At 37.1% G+C, this 13563-nt stretch overlaps 1 protein-coding gene across 1 annotated transcript in view; it reads right to left on the bottom strand.

Moving 5' to 3' along the window:
* The window catches only part of TNNI3K (TNNI3 interacting kinase), a 617968-nt gene that overhangs the window by 477351 nt on the left and 127054 nt on the right, over nt 1–13563 (bottom strand). The window contains exon 7 of the mRNA XM_006902367.1: nt 5724–5862. Coding sequence (XP_006902429.1) covers nt 5724–5862 — 139 coding nt within the window. The remainder of the gene's footprint in view (nt 1–5723; nt 5863–13563) is intronic.

The raw sequence follows: 13563 nt of genomic DNA on the forward strand, positions 1-13563 counted from the left end.
CGATCAATCTCCTTCTGTAAAAGTTGGTAGAAATCATCTATTTCTTCTTCTTTGGCTCTGGTTGTTGGTGCATATATCTGAATGATAGTGGCATTCACTGGACTTCCTTGTAAGCATACGGCTATTATACTGTCACTCACAATTTTGTACTTCAAGACGGTCTAGAAATTACTTTTTTAACTATGAAAGCAACTCCATTTTCCCCCACCTTTTCATTTCCAGAGTAATATATCATATGATCATCTGACTCAAAATGTCCTATGCCAGTCCATCTCATCCCTCCAATGCCTAGTATGTCAATATTTATGTGTTCTATTTCTTTCTTGACAATATTGTATTGGCTTAAATTTAATGTTGTATTGAGAGATTTAATTAAAGTGGATTAAAAAGGAATATGCAAAAAGAGGAATATATTCCATTTCTAATTCACTACTTGTAAGAGAGAGTGGGTGGGTAGTAATGGGAGCTTTTTGGTTGTTGGGGTTTTTGTTATTTAATATAAGATTGTACATATGGGTGGATATTTCTGCTTACTAAGTTTTAATTAGAGCACCGAGAAGCCAAAGCTAAAGGAAGAAACCAAGAAATCAAAGAGCTGAGCAGAAAATTTCAAAAGGCAGCTCGGGACAACAAAGCAAGATACTATATAAAGAAATGTGCAGAGAGCTGGAATCAGAAAATCAAAAGGGCTGAACTCACTCAGTGTTTCTTAAGCTGAAGGGGTTGAAAAACAAATTCAAGCCATGGGTGGCAATACTTAAAGATAGTTTGGGTAGAATGTTAAATGATCCAGGAAGTATCAAAAGAACATAGAAGGAGTACACACAGTCACTGTATCAGAAGGAATTGGCTGACACAGAGGAATTTCATTAAATAACATATGAGCAAGAGCCTACGGTGATGAAAGAGGAAGTTCAAATTGCTTTGAAGGAATTGGCAAAAAATAAGGCTCCAGGAGTTGATGCCATACCAATGGATTTAGTTCTGTAAACAGGTGCTGCCCTGGATGTGCTCATTAAGTTGTACCAGGAAATCTGGAGGAAAGCCAGCTGGCCAACTGACTGGAAGAGTTCAATATTTGTTCCCATTCCAAAAAAAGGTGACCCAACAGAGTGTGGAAATTATCGAACAATATCATTAATATCAAATGCAAGCAAGATTCTGTAGAAAATTATACAAAAAAATTTGGAACAATATGTCAACAGAGAACTAAAAGATGTACAGGCTGGATTTAGAAGAGGTCAGGGTACTACTAGAGATATTATAGCTAATGTTAGATGGATCTTGGCCGAAAGCAGAGCATACCAGAAAAATGTCTATCTGTGCTTCAATGACTATACAAAGGCTTGCGACTGTGTGGATTACAAGCTGTGGCTGACTCTTAGAAGAGTGGGAATCCCAGTATATTTGATTGTGATAATGAGAAACCTATACTTGGACCAAGAGGCAGTCTTCAGAACAGAGCAAGGAGACACTACATGGTTCAAAATCAAGAAGGGGGTCCATCAGGGATGAATTTTGTCTCAATACCTTTTCAATCTGTATGCAGAACAGATCATCTGAGACACTGGGCTATATGAGGAGAAGTGTGGCATCTGGATTGGTGGAAGAGTCGTCAACAACCTGCGTTATGCAGATGACCCACCCCTGCTTGCTAAAACTGAAGAGGACCTGAAGTGCTTGCCGCAGAAGGTCAAGGACTGCAGCCTCCTATATGGACTGAAGCTCAACATCAAGAAAAGAAAGATTCTCACCACTGGGCCAATTGGCAGCATCAGTATGATTGGTGAAGAGATTGGGATAGTTAACAGTTTTGGTTTACTTGGTTCCACAGTCAGCACTCTTGGTAACAGTAGCCAGGAAATCAGGAGATGAATTACATTCAGAAAGTCAGCTGTGATGGACCTCTCAAGAGTACTGAAGAGTAACAATGTCAGGCTGGAGACTAAGGTGAGCCTAATCCAAGCTATAGTCTTCGTAATTATGTGCTATGCATCAGAGAGTTGGACAGTGAATAGGGATGATAGAAAGAAAATTGATGCCTTTGAGCTGTGGTGCTGGAGAAGAGTGTTGAATATAACATGGACTGCTAGGAGGACAAACAGGTTTGTCCTAGAGAGGGTGAAGACAGAATGCTCCTCAGAGTCAGGGATTCTGAAGCTTTGACATATTTTGGGAATGTTGCAAGGAGGGACTGGTCCTTGGAGAGGGACATCATGTTTGGCAGAGTGGAGGGGCAGCTCAGGAGAGGAAGACCTTTGATGAAATGGATCGATTCTATGATTGGGATGGTGGGAATGAGTGTGTTTGAGATGGCGAGGTTGGCACAGCATAGAACGGCATTTAGGGCTCTTATACATAAGGGTCACTATGAGTCGGAAGCGACTCGATGAAACATGACAAGAACAACAACTTTTAATACAAAAAAAAAATAAAATAAAACTTTCTATATTAGCCTAGCCATGTCACAAGATCCCAGAAGCTCTGCAAACTAACTTCTGAATGTACCTTAAATAAACTTTTAATAACAAAAATCTGTGTCAAGGCAGTTAATCACAAGGAAAGAGATTGCCCATCCTCTCCCACAGAGCAGCTGGTAGATTTGAACTGTACACCTTGACTTGCCCTAGGAATTCTTTACCACTTTCTGTAATCTCTAGTTCCATGAGAAAGGATTTGTTATTTTAAAGGACTCTCACCTTTGATACCCTAGGGTTTTTTAATATTCAGATAACATAAATTAATAAATTCTGAATTTAAGTCTTGAAATAGGCACATACTTTTCTTTCTTTTCTATTGTCCTAAGAGGTACAAAAAAGAAAAACAGAGACTAGAAAATATGACTGAATAAGTTTAGCCATCCAAACATGCTGAAATGAGTTGGTTTCTTTCAGAATCACATTTTGGCTAATTTTGTAACCTGAATTTACTTTCATCTATGACATTCTGTTGCCATGGACACTTTCTGTAAATACCAGTTTTTAAATTGTACTCCTTTAAGGGTCATTCACTTAATCTTCCTCTGTGTTCCTCTACCAGGGGTGAGGTACAGATCTAAAATAAATTGTCTAAAAGCTTAGATACATTTTTGTATAAATAACTGACAAGAAGTCCTTTGTAGTAGCCAGCAAGCAAAAGAGATCTTCTTTTTTATTCTTTGGCTTAAGTGGAAAAAAAAATCTTGAATATCAAGTATGTTTTAGTTCGAAAAGACTGGTGAGTAAGAAGTTGTGCTGCCTTCTCAGAGGCACATGGTGCAAATGCATCAGCTGCTCTGCAGGTAATCTGCTCCTCTATAATTTACAAGCTTTGAAAACCAACTGCATGGTCAGTTATAAGTTGATTCTAACTCAATGGCATTGGGTTTGAGATTTGATTTTATGTGTAAGAAGTAAAAGAAAATGTTCCAAACTTTAGGTCATGTTGTCCCTCAATTTTTTTTAATTTTTATTAATTTTAATGAACATTTACAGAGATTTTGGATTTCCATTCATTCATTGTTACACTTTTCTCCCAGCTCCACCCTTTCCCCCCCACCCCCAGTTCACTCTTCTCTTTGAAAAGTAAAAGTTTCTTCATTGATATATAATCCCCCGTTCAGGGTACACTCCACTGTGGAACCTTCATTCCAGACTCTTATGATAATCATAATACCCTATATTATATCGATTTTAAACTGTCAATCAATTTTTTAAACGATTGTGTAGGATGCAAGTCGTGCTAGTGCGAATCAGAAAGAAAACACTAAAATTATTATCATATGATATTAGTTTGTAGGAGATATATGAGTACAGTGCACATTTCAGTGTCTCTTCCAGAACAGTCATTTGATCCTGGAAACATGCTGATCATAAATGACATTCATTTTGACAGCCCTGAGCTTTGGAATTGTGGAGAGAAAAAAAAATACAAAACCCTGAACCTGGCATCAATAATAAAAGGAAAAAGTGATGAGGTTCCTGACCCCTTGGAAGACCAAGGTAGGTTCAGAAAATTATGTGTTCAGTGATTCACACCGGTGTACCTCTGCTTATTCTAAATTGACAGAATGAAAGAGACTGCTTAAACAAGGTCTAAGGAATCCTGATCCCTGAGTTCTGACAACACATGCTGTCTGTAATAATGCCAGAGAGGAAATGCCTGAGTTATATCATATTGGTTCATAGAAAACAACATAACTATGTTTCTCAAATTATACAAAAGAACATGGAAACTGCACTAGGTTAAAATCATAGCTATCTCTGGTACCATTTGTGCCTTTGTTACAAGTAGAAGAAAACAATGATTAACATTTTTTTACCCGAAAATCTTTCCGAAATTTGGACCAAAGGACTGACAATTTCAGAGCTTTGACAACCTTGTCCTTTTGGAAATGTGCTTCATTCCTTCTGCAAAGGCCACAACTCTTACAGCTGGGCTTTTAATTAGGTCTCTTGGGGGTCAATGGAAGAATGTTGGCTATGCCTGAGAGACTTTAATGGCAAAATGTAACTCTGAGTGAATTCATGTCAAAAAACATTTTGTGAGGTAAAAACAAGAAAGAGAAAGTACTCTTTCTTTCTAAACTTTATTTGTAATCGATATTCCTGAATTCTTTGTATAGTTTAGAAAATAAAATCTTGAAGAAAATTCCATTCTATTGACTACATCTAAAGTCCATCTCTGTAATCCAAAGCACTGATCATGTTCAAACTATTTACCTCATTAAGTGTTACAGTATTTCACCCTGATCATGCTCAAACTATTTACCTCACTAAATGTTACAGTAATGTAATATCAAATATTGATAAGATTATGGAGAACAAGTAGAACTCATACATTGTTTATGGGAGTTAAAAATAGTACAATAACTGCTTATTAATGATAAAAAGGTCCAGCATAAGCATATCCTTTAATCCAACAGTTTCATTTCTTGATATAGACTCAAGACAGAAGACATATTTTCCCAAAAAAAGAAAAGTGTTAAATTTATGACAGCCAAACACTGGAAGCACAAATCCATTGAAAGGAGAATAAGCAAAATGCTCTCTGCATGATAGCTTTAGCAATAAAAAGACCAAGCTAAAACAAATGCAAAGACATGTTTGAATGCTTAAAACAACCCTTGAATTGTATTGCTCAAAAGATCAACACAAGTACATGAAGTTTTGTATACAAATTATATGAGAATCTCAATATCAGATAAAGTTAAATATTGACAAAAAAAGTACAACTATTGATTATAGTGCTAAAGGCATTTAGAAAAAAAAGAATATTTCACAGTGATTAAAATATTCTCTCTATTGTTATAATAATGATGAATTAGTTTGTATATACATTTATTAAATGAATAAACAAGCTCCAAACTTAAGATATGAATGTAAACCAATATGAAATTAAAAATACAAGAACTCCAAAGTGTGTAAATTATATCTCAATTAAAGAAAGAGCTAGTGAATAAAAACCAAACAATTTTTTTTTCCCTAGGAAAACACTTGATTTTCATTGGTACACTTAGTTTGTTAAAAATTAAGTGAAAACATGTAAATAAAGATTCACATGTAATTTAAATAAATATAATGCACATACTAATGTGTTGTTTTTTATAAATATTACTAGGTATAACATTAGCCAAATATCAAATAATCATCCTCAAAACTATTTCCCTGCAGCTAAGGAAAGCACAAGTGAAAATAATATAGAAAGTAAAAGATAGCACAGGTCTTCTATAAATATCATCTTACCATCTGCTTTGCTGCCTTCTTCTATCAAGAGTTTCACAATGTTAAAGAATCCTTTCGCAGATGCCAGGTGGAGGGGCCTGTCTCCAACTTCACCACTTATATTTACATCAGCACCAAATTTCAGAAGGAGGCGGGCGACCTGAACAGTTCATTCATGTGAAATTGTTATCAAAGGTTAAAACAAAAGGTTAATATTGATATCAAAAGTTAAAAGAAAAGCTTACAGCAATATAAAAAAAGTTTATTATTGAGATTTTACTTAGGTTCTTTTTACCTATAAATATCAACATTTTCTAACAACTTATCTATCATCTATCTATCTACCATATATATATATATATATAATTTTGCCACTGAACATGAAGTCTAAAAATGGAGCAATTCCAGGAATCATTAATAAAACAGCTAAATTACATTGTCAAATCTCAAGGCTTTTCCATCATTCTGTCCTGACATGCTCAAAAATCATGCTCATGCAAGCAAGAAAGATACAACTAGCATTACACAGGAAAGCCCAAAGATTGAAACACTTTGTCTCTTGTTTTGAAATGGGAGACCTTCCCTATCTCCAATATCTAGAAATTCCTTTCTAAATTTGTTCTCAACCTCTTGTCTACGTGCCCTGGATTTTGTCATCTCCATCTTTCTAAGCCAGTCCTGGGATAGAAAGGAAAGATGTAGTTGTTTTAAATGAATCAATATCTAATCCATAATAATTTAGCATAGGGATATCTTACTCAAACTGCTAGAAGACTGGATAGTGGAACAAGAAGAAAAGATATGTGACATGAGATAGTAGTATTGGGACAATAGCTTTCTTTAAGCAATCAACATATTCTCAATTTACATTATAATGTACAGTTTTTGTTACTGCTTGTTTTCAGTTGAAAATCAGCTTAATATTAAGAGATTAACATTCAGAGATGTTGTTAAGTGTCAGAATCAGCTCTGACTCATAGCCCTCCTATGGACGACAGAATGAATCTCTGTCAGATTCTATTCTACCTTCATAATCTCTGCTGTGATCTCATGGTTGGAACTATAGTGTCACTCTAGATGTGTGATATTAAGAAAATTAATTCTTTTTAAAATAAAACTATTTTACCAAAACCATTTGAACCCATTCATTTGTGAAAAAAAGAATAATCAACTTACCTCATGAGTTGTTATGAAGATGAAGTGAGATTTGTTTAACGTGCATAGTATAAGAAATATTATTTACCATGTTGTTGTTCTTGTGTGCCATCAAGTCGCTTGCAACTCATAGCGACCCTATGTACAACAGCCCTAAACCCTGCTCTGTCCTGGGCCAATCGCACTGTCTCTGACACTCTCAACCCAATTACCCTAGTCACTGAATAAATCCACCTCATAGAGGGCCTTCCCCTTCTGCACAGTGCCTCCACCCTACCAAGCAAGATGTCCCACTCCAATGACTGGTCTCTTCTTACAAAATGTCCAAAGTGTATTAGACAGAGCCTCAGAATCCTTGCCTCCAAGGAACTGCCCGATTTAACCCTTTCCAGGATGATATTATTTACCATGTTGTTGTTGTTGTTACGTGTCATCGACTCGCTTGTGACTCATAGCGACCCTATGTACAACAACCCTAAACTCTGCTCTGTCCTGTGCCAATCGCACTGTCTCTGACACTCCCATCCCGATTATCCCAGTCACTGAAGCAATATCCAAGGACTGGTCTCTCCTCACAACATGTCCAAAGTACGTTAGACGGAGCCTCAAAATCCTTGCCTCCAAAGAGCCACCCGGTTTAACCCTGTCCAGGACAAATCTATTTGTTTTCCTAGCAGTCCATGGTATTCTCAATAATCTTCTCCAGCACCACAGCTCAAAGGCATCAATTCTCCTTCTATCCTCCTTGGTCATTGTCCAACTCTCTGATGCATAACAAGTGATTGTGAAGACCATGGCCTGTATCAAATGCACCTTAGTCTCCAGAGAGACACCATTGCTCTTCAGTACTTTGGAGAGGTCCCTAACAGCAGACTTTTCCATGGCAATGTGCCTTTTAATTTCCTGGCTGCTGGGGCCAAGACTGTTGACTATGGAGCCAAGCAAACTAATGCTGTGTACAATCTCAATCCCTTCACCATCCATCCTGATGCTGCCAGTGGGTCCAGTGGTGAGAATCTTTGTCTTCTTGACATTGAACCTCAGTCCTTATTATAGGCTGCAGTTCTTGACCCTCTGCAGCAGGTCCTTCAGGTCCTCTTCAGTTTCAGGAAGCAGGGTTGTGTCATCTGCATAAAGCAGATTGTTGATAAATCATCCACCAATCTTGACCCCACATTTCTCCTCATAGAGCCCAGCCTCCCGGATAATCTGTTCTGCATATAGGTTGAAAAGGTATGGAGATAGGACACATCCTTGGCATGTGCCCTTCCCAATTTTGAACTGTGCAGTGTTCCCTTGTTCTGATGACTGCCTCCTGGTCCAAGTATAGGTTTCACAGTAGAACGATCAAGTGTTCTGGGATTCCCACTCTTCTCAGAGTCAGCCATAGTTTGTTATGATCCACACAGTCAGACGCTTTTGCATAGTCAATGAAACACAGATAGACATTTCTCTGGTATTCCCTGCTTTCAGCTAAGATCCATCTAACATCAGCTACAATATCCCTAGCACCATGGCCCCTTCTAAACCCAGCCTGGACTTCTGGTAGTTCTCTGTTGATGTGCTTTTCCAGTCGTTTTTGGATAATCTTCAGTAAAATCTTGCTTGCATGTGAAATCAGTGAGATTCTTCTGTAGTTTCCACATTCTGTTGGGTCACCTTTCCTTGGGATAGGAACAAATATACATCTCTTCCAGTCAGTTGGCCAAGTGGTTGTTCTCCAGATTTCTTGGCACAACTTGGGGAACATACCCAGGACAGCATCTGTTAACTGAAATATGTCAATTGGTATACCATCTATTTCTGGAGCCTTATTTTTTGCCATTTCCTTCAAAGCAGCCTGAACTTCTTCTTTCATCACCAAAGTCTTTGGCTCCTAGGTTGTTTCATGAAATTCTTCTGTCTTCCAATTCCTTTCAATACAGTGACTCAGTATATTCTTTCCGTCTTCTTTTAATACTTCCTGGATCATTTGACATTCTGCAGAAAGCATCCTTGATTATAGCAACTCGAGGTTTCAATTGTTCTTCAGTTCCTTGAGCTTAAGATAAACTTAGTTAAGGTTATTCATTGTTTTAGAGTTACTGTGAAGACTGGTGACACTGTCCATAGAGAGTCTTGCTACTAATCCAAAGCCAGTGCCTCTCTGTGTTTTGAATCAAACATAATCTCTAATAGGTAAAGATGAGTACTTTCGTGTTTGATTTACAATCTCCCAAAGGATACTAGAGGGTCAACTATGAGTCATTACTGACTCTAAGCAATGAGAAAGAGAGAAAAGATGTGGATAAGTAGAAAAAAAAATCAGAATAACTCCTCAATAGTTTGCCTTTGTAAACTTACTTTTACCATTTTTTGTTTCACTTTAATATCAACTCTCTTACCAAAACCGATAGTTCAGGTCTTCATTGTATATAAAAAACTCTTTCTAAACTACCATAACTGTCTTTGAACAATCTTTTTCAAAATCATCTCTGACCAAAGTCAGTGGTGGTTTATTTGAGTCTTATTTTTCATGACAAGTTCACATAGAGGTTGTCACTTGTCATATCAATACTTAAGTTCCAGGCCCTTTTCTGGACTTGTGAATTATTTGGAAATACTTCTTTGGCATTTTTCCCCAATTTGAAACTTCATGCTCAAAAAGGTAGAGAGAGATAAAGTGACTAAACAAAAAAAGTTTTTCTGAGATTGTTTAAAGCAATTTCTGGTATTGTTTCAAATCTTTCCAGAACTTGCAAATCACCTAGGAACTTTCCAAATAATTTCTCTTACTTTGCCTCCCCTGAGAATTTCAGAACTCACCGTAATGATCCCACACGGTAAATTAGGATGTGTCTGTGCCATTAAAATCACAGTTATGGGAACACTCCTCAATTGTCCTGATCACTGACTTGCTAACAGAATAGATAATTAAGCTCTAAAATAACTTTAACTTCCTATGTGGCAGCAGATAAGCATGCCGTGATCAAGAGTCTCTCAAAAAGATGGTGCAAATTTGACAGCAATTCTAGGTAAAGCATGCGCAAGGTGAAATGTATATAAACTGAATTCTATTGCATAGAGTGGATAGTCAAATACCTTTGAGTACTGAAAGTTAAATGTCTCTGTATATGACTATCCACTCCATAATAGCAATTCAGTGTGTATACATTTAAAGGTATGCGCCATAACAAATTATGGCTAACATTGAGATGAATGTGAATCCCAGAATACTACATTGTGCTCATATGAAATTTATATCTAAACCAATAGGTTGTTGTACAGAATAAGGGAACATTACATGCTTTAAATTTAAGAAAGTGTGGTTCAAGAATGTATCTTCTCTTCACACCTATTAAATCTGCATGCTGTTCAAAGTATTAGAGAAGTTGGACTCTATGGAGAAGAAAATAGTTTTAGGATTAGTGGAAGGCTCATCAACAATCTATGTTATGTAAATGACACAACAACTTACTTTCTGCAGGTGAGACTGGCTGAAATAGAAGAGGACTTGCATGACAGTCTTCAATACGAATTGCATCTCAATGTCAAAAAAAAAGTTCTCACCACTGAACATGATAGGGAGAAAAAGATTGAGACTCTTAACAATTTCATCTTACTTGGATCTGTACTCTTGGAGTCAAGAGATCAGGAAACACATTGCATTGGTAAGGTCTGTAGTCAAGGATCTCTCCAAACTGTTGACTAACAATGATATCAGTTTGAGGAGTAAGGTATGACTGATTATGACCATAGACTTTCAATCACTTGCTATACACTTGGGGAATGAATAATGAATATATATGACAGAAGAAAAATTGATGCCATTGAGGTGTAGTGTTGGGAAAGAGTCCTAAATATCCCATGGACTACCAAAAGAACAAATTGATACGTTTTGGAGAAGGTGCAGTCAGAATGCTTCTTATAGGCAAAGATGATAAAGCTTCGTCTCACATACTTGGAGCAAGTTGCTAGGCGAGTCTATTCCTTGGAGTGGAACATCATGCTTGAAAGGGGGAGAGAAATCAAAGTGAAGACCCTCAAACAGATAGATTGACACAGTGACTACAGCAATGGGCTCAAGTATGTCAGAGATGGTGAGGAAGGTATAGGAGAAGACATAGTTCAGATCTGTTGTTCATAGGGTTGCTCAGGGTCCTATTTAACTCAGCAACACCTAGCAACAACAATAGTGGGTAATCCTAAAGGGAATCAATCTCATCTATTGGCTCTGTTACTTTTTGCTATGTCATTATATTTTTTTTTTAGAAAAATGGGAATAAACATAGTTCCAACTCATAGAGTCTTTTTGATGTTGAAAACAATTTTACATTCAAAGCAATTTTAAAGGTGCCTGGCAGTCAGTAAATGCTAGCTAAGTGGAAGTCCCAACATGAATCATCAAGTACTTTTTATTCCTTTGTTGGATAATAGGCAGACTAAGACTTAATTCAGGAGAAATCAGAAGAGAAGTCTAAAGAATCTTGCATTCCTAAGCAGGTATTTCCACTTAGACAGACTATAAATTCTGCTTATGTGACTGTATAATGGACAAATTTAAACTATCTCTGAAATCAATTGTCTATTAAGCACGATTATTACATACCTTGGAAGTATTGCTCTTGGAACAAAACATCTACTCTTGCACTTAAAAACAAATAAATAAACAAATGACAAGTAACATGGCACATTAGGCACATTTATATATCGAATGTACCATTCTCCTTGTCAGCATATTTCTGCAAATGACAATACCATCCACAAATTACTTATGTGCTGCCTATGCACACAGCAAGGGAATTCCTTATCATAAAAAGACCATCCATATTTCAGCATAATTTCATAAGTCTGTGGCTACATTTGCAGGGAAAAGTAAACAGACTTATTTCTCCCCTCAACATGCAGAGCAGCTCTATACGTTTTTGTTGGGTCATGAGGTCAATCACTAAAGCAGATGACTCAAGAATAAAATGCATGGTGTTTGCCCTGTCTGTTCCTGAAGCCTCAACGTGGGAATTTTTTTCTATCACTGGGGCTTTTGGACACTGTAATTTTCAAAAATATTTCCAGTGTCCAGATCTCCAGTATACTTCAGTATATTCTGAGTAGCACATCAACTAAATGAGAAATCTTCAGCTATCGGTCATGGTTCAAAGATCTGAGAGTGTCTAAGCACAGGGCAGCTGGCAGAGAAAAAAAGTCACAGTGACTAGAACAACACAGAAACACCACAAGTTTTATTTTCAACTATGTCCCTCAGGCAGTACAGTGCATGACTTTCGGGGAGGTTAAAAAGGTATTCTACTCTAAACAGAGTAAGCCTAGAGACACAAAATGAGGAAGAGTTAAAACAGATATGCCATCAACTAACATTAACGTGATGGCTACTTATTTGTTTTAAAGAATAACAACATTTTTGTATCTGTTTTATTTGGCTTTCTGTTTCTCTCACCAAGCAAATAAACCAGTTTGCAGTGTTGTAGTTGCTTAAGTTTTGCTATGACCCAAGAAGCTATGACATTGGTATTCTAAATTCTTTTATCATGAGTAGTAAGTAGAGTGGCAACAAAAATGAAAGGACCCTTAATTGACTTTATTATTATTATTATCTACTGCTGAGTTGGAAGACATTAATAGCTGATCTTCCAGTGGATTTTCAAAGGCAGTGAATCTCATGGGAGCAGATTATCCATCTTTTCCCATAAAGCAATTTGTGGATTTAAATTGCATGCCTTAGGTAGTCAATATATCTCCTTACCACTAGGCCACCAGTGCTCTCTCTCACTAATATGAATTGACACAATTGCTACAACAGTAGATTTTAAACGATCAATACCAATGAATATAAAGTTGGTATGGGGCTAGACAACATTTTTCTTTGGTTATCAATAAAGTAAATGCTTGAAATAGAAATATTTTGTCTTTTGGAAAAGTAAGATTTAAAAACAATCAACTTTGAAGTTAGAGCACCTGGCCTGAAATTCAGAATCATTGCTTAAGGATGTTAACTGAATTTTGTGCTTTGCTACACAGAAAAGGAATGAGAAAATTTGGGGCACTGCAGAAAAATAGTCTTTTACAGAGTCAAACAGACTTAGGTACATATTTCAAGTCTGTTTATTAGTTAGGAGCTCTGCTATTGTAACTAATAGGCAATTGTACTACTAATCCAAAGGTCACATTTCTCTAACTCGCCAGTGGCTCTGTAGGAGAAGGGCAACCAGGAGGTAGCATATGATCAAGAACCAAGGATAATAGCAGTGAGGAAATCCAAGAATTTGTTGCATTAGGAAAATCTGCTGGAAAGCACCTCTCTAAAATACTATGAAAAACTTATCAGTTTAAAGATGTATTGTTGTTGTTGTTGTTGTTGGGTGCCATCAAGTTGAGTATGACATATAGTAACCCTAAGAATAAAAAGTTCTGAACTCTGTTCCATCCTGTGCCATCCTCACACTTTCTGAAACACAATAACCCATTGAGACAGTTACCGTTTCAACCACCCGGTTGAAGGTCTTCACCTTCACTTGACCGTTTCTGGCAACATGACCTTCTCCAAGGAATAGCCACTCCTAGCATGATGCCCAAAATATGTGAGGTGAAGCCTCATCAGTCTTGCCTCCAAAGAGCACTCTAGCTGCGTAATCTCCAAGACAGAGCTGTTTGTGGTCTTGGCCTCCCATGGGTTGTCCAGTGCTTTTCTCCAACATCATAACTCAAAGGC

The sequence above is a fragment of the Elephantulus edwardii genome, unplaced genomic scaffold (genome assembly GCF_000299155.1).
Source record: "Elephantulus edwardii isolate Elephantulus edwardi_28Jun2011 unplaced genomic scaffold, EleEdw1.0 scaffold00398, whole genome shotgun sequence".
Classification (NCBI taxonomy): domain Eukaryota; kingdom Metazoa; phylum Chordata; class Mammalia; order Macroscelidea; family Macroscelididae; genus Elephantulus; species Elephantulus edwardii.